The sequence below is a fragment of the Anastrepha obliqua genome, unplaced genomic scaffold (genome assembly GCF_027943255.1).
Source record: "Anastrepha obliqua isolate idAnaObli1 unplaced genomic scaffold, idAnaObli1_1.0 ptg000012l, whole genome shotgun sequence".
NCBI lineage: Eukaryota > Metazoa > Arthropoda > Insecta > Diptera > Tephritidae > Anastrepha > Anastrepha obliqua.
Window position 1 is genome coordinate 4327771 of NW_026562179.1, and position 5832 is coordinate 4333602.

General features: G+C 33.7%; 1 protein-coding gene across 1 annotated transcript; it reads right to left on the reverse strand.

Annotated features, from left to right (window-relative positions):
- Nucleotides 1-3828: 3828 nt before the first annotated feature.
- Nucleotides 3829-5596, reverse strand: LOC129251315 (putative nuclease HARBI1). Its single transcript, XM_054890680.1, has 4 exons — nucleotides 5373-5596; nucleotides 4907-5312; nucleotides 4620-4846; nucleotides 3829-3971 (listed from the first exon to the last, which is right to left on the reverse strand). The coding sequence occupies exons 1-4, from the start codon at nucleotides 5401-5403 to the stop codon at nucleotides 3829-3831; spliced, it is 807 nt and encodes a 268-aa protein (XP_054746655.1). The 5' UTR covers nucleotides 5404-5596.
- Nucleotides 5597-5832: the final 236 nt, after the last annotated feature.

The following is a 5832-nucleotide window of genomic DNA, read 5'->3' on the forward strand; positions in this document are numbered from 1 at the left end:
AGATACCAGAGAACGTTAAATATAGAGAATTCTCACGAGCTACGAATAGTGTGAATTGTCAAAAATGAAGTCTAACCGCCGCCGGGGTGTGGTGAAACTTTTAACAGAGATGTTTTACAGCGATTTCTCCTTTAGCATATTGGCCCTGCACAGTTTTTGGCCTCTGTAGGAATGCTTGTGCATTTTTATGTTCCCTTGATAAACGAAAATTTATTCAATTTGTATTTTCAGACAAAGGTGATGAAGAAAAAATTCTTGAATATTTATTATATGCGCCAACATTTTAAATCAAAGTAACTTTAATATTTTGATTTAATTTAAAAAAAATCATTATAAAACGACGTCTCACATTTTGGTATGTGCGTTTTAGTAAATTTAAAACTAAACAAATTTGATGAAAATTTTTACTAATTTTTTGAGTCGAAATTAATTCATAGCATACAAGTGTTTTGGTACATATGTATATCGGCATATGTAATTACATTTGAATATGCATTTATTTGTTCCTTTGGCAAACCAAATCTTTTTCAATTTACATTTTATTACAGGGAATAATAATATACATACATTTGTATGTATGCATTTTCTAGATAGTATAAAACTTTAAAATAAATAGAGGAAAACTTCAAAGAAACGTATTTGCATATATGGGACAACTAAGTTCAATTGCATCTTTATTAAATATGTATATGTTGCACGCATATGTGTGCACTGAAGCAACATGACCTACCTCACGAGCATCGCCTTATATTTCATGTAAAAACCTAATGATCAAATTCCTGCCTCACAAATGCTAAAACAAATTTCTTTTGAATACTCATGTACATATTTGTATGTGCGTATGTACACTTGGTGCCCATATCCCTTCAAACAAATAAAAAAATTCTGTATACAAAACGCTTCATTACCAGGCACACAGGAAGATGGCATATGCAAATATAAATATGTGAATTGAATTCAAGCAAAACAATGCTTATTAATATACCATATGCATGTATGTACATACAACCGCACACACAGGGCACTCACTTTATTCCTCAAAATGCGTATGTCGTTCAAAGCTAAAATTCTATGCCTAGCGACTACAAGAACAAAATGCAGTCATAGGCGCAGACGTAGCGGCCATCGTTCTAGTTGCCATAGCGCTGAACAGTCGCGGCGGCGCCGAACAGTTTCAACTATTGTACTGTGCAACAAAAACTCATCATCAAAAAATTCATTGATAAATTCGAGCTCATAGTTCTAAGAGCAAGAACTTTCATTCATAAAACGAGCCGCCCATATGCCAATTTTCTCGACAATTCGAAAATAGTCAATATTGGAATATTTCGCGTAGAATTATTTGCCAATATTTGATAAATCTTCAATTTTTGTCAAGTCGAGTGCCCGCGGCTTCGTACATATGTATGCATCAATATATGTATGTAAATATGTGTATATGTACAATGCTGTGCCAATGAATGTGCGCTGCGCCTATGAATGCGCGCTGGATTTCTTGAGAAGTTTTACCGTTTTATCTTGAGCTGTGGCTGGTGAGCATACATACACACAGCATATACATATGCGCAAATGTATATAAATTCACAAATTTACATTTGCATATGCCATCTTCCTGTGCGCCTGGTAATGAGGCGTTTTCTATAGAGGATTTTGATTCAGTTGAAGGGAATTCAACAAAGTTTTACATATTAAAATTCTTTGCTTCTAATCACCAAGAAATTCTTATCGACTGCTGCTAAATTTACATAATTCAGCCCCTTACTGTTAATTTTTTTGAAAAATGTGGCTGTGGTGTACCTCGCGCGCAAAACGAGTACCCCTGAAAAGTGCTGCCTTTTCAGTCATTGAGACTTCTCTATACATTAACGTTCTCTGTACATATGTATGTACATATGTCCGAAATGAAATAATGCGAGCGATTCGTAAATACATGCATACACACGTCACCATACGATGTTATTCAACATTAATAAGGTGTGGTGAGACTATCGCTTAACGCCTGTTGTTTCATTCGGTTGACAGCGAAGAAACACACAAACAGCTTTTTTTGGAAAAAGAGCTGCTTTTGTTTAAACAATTTTGGTTAAATAACAAATAAATCAATTATTTTTTTTTGATGCAGAACGAAAGTAAATATTTCAAAGTTAAACTTCAACAAAGTTTCATTTTAATTGGTTGATTCGTTTATGATTTATGGCCCTGAAAACAAAAAATTTATGTTTTTTTGCCACATTTTGACCGATTGCCACGCCCCCTTTATATATTTCTTCACATTATATAGACATAAACCTTCCTCTTCAATCAATCTATCTTTGAAAAAAAACCGCATCAAAATCCGTTGCGTAGTTTTAAAGATTTAAGCGTATAAGGGGACATAGGGACAGAAAAAGCGACTTTGTTTTATAATATGTAGTGATGTAACCTTGGGGGTTTGGTTGGTGGTTGTGTTATGAGGGTTTCCATAACTCGCGACCGATCAGCCGATGGCAGCAATGCCACCGTCGAGCGCATCAAGTTACAAGACAGTCAATATCTCGGAAATGAAGTAAAAGTACAAAACTCTTTTTTCAGATTATTGAAGGTAAGCGTTTTCCGCACAATTATGCGTAATGCTAAGTTTCCACCGCAGCCGCTATCGTGTTCTCTGCCGCTATCGTGTTCTTAGCGCAAACACGAAACAAAACTCCTGTCAAATCCCATACAAAATTAAAACACAACTCCATACCTAAACTCACTTTTCAAAGCGTGTTTTGTTGAGTTTGCGTCTAATATAATTATTAAGTGGTGGCAATGTTGCTCATTTTCCTCATTTATTATTGCATTCTTATCGAAATATGGCAACAATGATTGCAATTTGTCAATATGACATTTGATTGACGTTTAATATTTTTCTTGTGGTAATCGTTAAGTGGTGCGCGCAAAAATAAAATAAGTCAAATAAGCCAAATAAATCTACAATCTTTCCTCAGGAATACTGAATCAACTCGTTGCGGATAGTATAACAGGTATTTCTTTTATTTATATATGTAATTTTATTTGTATTTACATACATCTAATTTCATTGATATAATATTAAGCTGGCCAAAGAAGTCTACAATCTTTCCTCAGGAATACTGAATCAACTCGTTGCGGATAGTATAACAGGTATTTCTTTTATTTATATATGTAATTTTATTTGTATTTACATACATCTAATTTCATTGATATAATATTAAGCTGGCCAAAGAAGTCTACAATTTTTCCTCAGGAATACTGAATCAACTCGTTGCGGATAGTATAACAGGTATTTCTTTTATTTATATATGTAATTTTATTTGTATTTACATACATCTAATTTCATTAATATAATATTAAGCTGGCCAAAGAATGGAAAACATTAAAAAATGTAGAACAATTTGGCTTCCTTCCGCGGACGAAGCATTCCTTGATATATGGGGTGATAAGGCAGTTGAATTGCGAGGGCCACGCAAGAACTCGCACATATATGCGGAGATGGCTCAGTCGCTGGTAGCGCTTGGCCATGAGGTCCGTCCAGTTGACGTGAAATATAAAATCCACAATTTTACAATGAAATATAGGTAAGGCATATAATATATTATTTCATTAAAGTAATTTTGTTACAGCCTCAAAATTTCCTTTGCAGAAAATGCAAAGCAGAGCAGGGGACAGGATGTTCTCCTGCTTCTTGGAAGCACTATCGGAGGGTGCACCAAATAATAGGAACGGATAGAGTGAATAATGTTGATGCGGTCGTGGTCGATAGTATAACAGGTAATTGTTTTATTTATATATGTAATTTTACTTGTATTTACATCTAATTGTATAATGTTAATTTCTATTTATATATGCAGGCTCGATTGATTCGCCAGGTCCATCAAATTCGCCGATATCACCTTCATTTTCAGCTGCTCCGTCTGCTTCGTTTACATTTGCGCCATCAACGTCTCCAGCACTGGACGAAGCTTCCGCACCTGCAGCAAAAACAAAAAATTCGAACATACAGGAACTAAACGAAACAATAAAAACGTGCATGACAGAAAACAATAAGTTAACTGCTGAACTTATTGAAATTGAAAAAAAAAAGGTTGCTGCAGTTGAGGTATTGACCAAAAGTGTGGTTAGTTTCTTAGAGAGAAACTAATTAACTAAAATATTGTTATTTAATTTACATTTAAGTTTTAATGAATTATGCCTTATTCCAAAATGAATGAAATATTGTTATTTAATTTATATTTAAGTTTTAATGAATTGTGCCTTATTCCAAAATGAATGAAATATTGTTATTTAATTTATATTTAAGTTTTAATGAATTGTGCCTTTTTCCAAAATGAATGAAATATTGTTATTTAATTTATATTTAAGTTTTAATGAATTGTGCCTTTTTCCAAAATGAATAAAATGTTATTTTATAAAACTATGTATTACAAATTTTATTGTTCTGGTGAAAAGTTGTTTTTCAGATTTAAACCAATTGGACTCTTTGTAGGTCGAAATATTTAAATAAATATTTGGTTTGAAGATAAAATTGTTTAAACCAAATAACCTTTTTAACCAATAAATTATGGTTAATTTAATAAAACATACGGGAGAATCTACATGAAAGAAGTTATATTACTCACTGAAATATTCCTTTAACGCATTTCTTATCGATTCTCCTTCAGATCGGTCAACTGCATTGGTGCCGTGTTGAATATTGCGCCTGGAATCGCCATGCATTTCCACTAGCCAATTTTCCAAAATTAAATCCTTCTCAGCAATCAAAAAATTATGTAAAACACATGCACATGAAATAACTGTGTTTACATTTTTGATGTGGTTATCCACGCCTTTTCCAATTCTCCTAAATCTAAAATAGAACCTGTATTACCAATTTTTAAAAATATTAGAATCTCTAAGTTGTATTTACCGGGCTTTTAAATGGCCAAAAGCATTTTCCACAACACGCCGGCACTTAGACAATCTATAGTTAAATTTTTTTTGTTCGGGTGTATTGGTCACACTATGCGGATATGGCTTCATTAAATGCTGAGAGAGACGAAAAGCAGAGTCCCCTATAATATGGACTGGTATTTTTGTGGATCCATACAGCAAGCTCAATTCATCAAGAAGTGCACAACTTTGCAACTCGCGCTTTAGCGATGATTTTTCAAAAATTCCGGAGTCGTTGCATCTTCCAGGACTGCCGCAATGTATATAAACAAATCTATATTTTGCGTCTACCAAAGCCAATAGTACTACGGAATACCACCCTTTGTAGTTGTAGTAATCAATGGCTTCTTCCTTTCTTGGATGAATTTCAATATGACATCCATCTGTATAATAAAGATGCTTTTGATTAAACGTTATTTTTATCGCATTACTTATAAATCTACCTATTGCTCCAATACATTGTGGATAGCCCATTGCATTAAAATCTGCGACTCCATTCTCAATTTGCGCCCTTGTCAGTGGAAAATTTTTCAAATATATTGGAGCCAAAGATGTCCCAACTTCATTGCAAAACTCGATGAGTATTTTGCAAACAGTTGCTTTGCCTACTCCAAACAAATGTCCAATTGATCTGTATTCACTAGAAGATCCTAGTGCATACAGAGCAATTGCCACGCGCTTTTTTAGAGAAATCGGGTTTCGATAATTCGTTGTTCTTTTGGCCAGTTTTTCAAGTTTGCTGCACAATTTTTCAAAGCAGGATCTTTCCATTCGGAAATTATTTTTGAAAAACTTGTCCCCATTACTCTGGCAGTCTACTTCCCAAAAGGTACTGGAATGTTCCTAAAATATACATGTACATTATACACAAATAATGTATCTTAAATCTGTTTACCATACCAA

Excerpts from the sequence above, each read along its gene's own strand:
- LOC129251315 (XM_054890680.1), bottom strand. The coding sequence starts at position 5,403 with ATGGGCTATCCACAATGTATTGGAGCAATAG. Across the intron at positions 5,313-5,372 it reads ACAATGTATTGGAGCAATAG|ATGGATGTCATATTGAAATT; the intron begins GTAGATTTATAA and ends TTTATTATACAG. Across the intron at positions 4,847-4,906 it reads TTTGGCCATTTAAAAGCCCG|ATTTAGGAGAATTGGAAAAG; the intron begins GTAAATACAACT and ends GTTCTATTTTAG.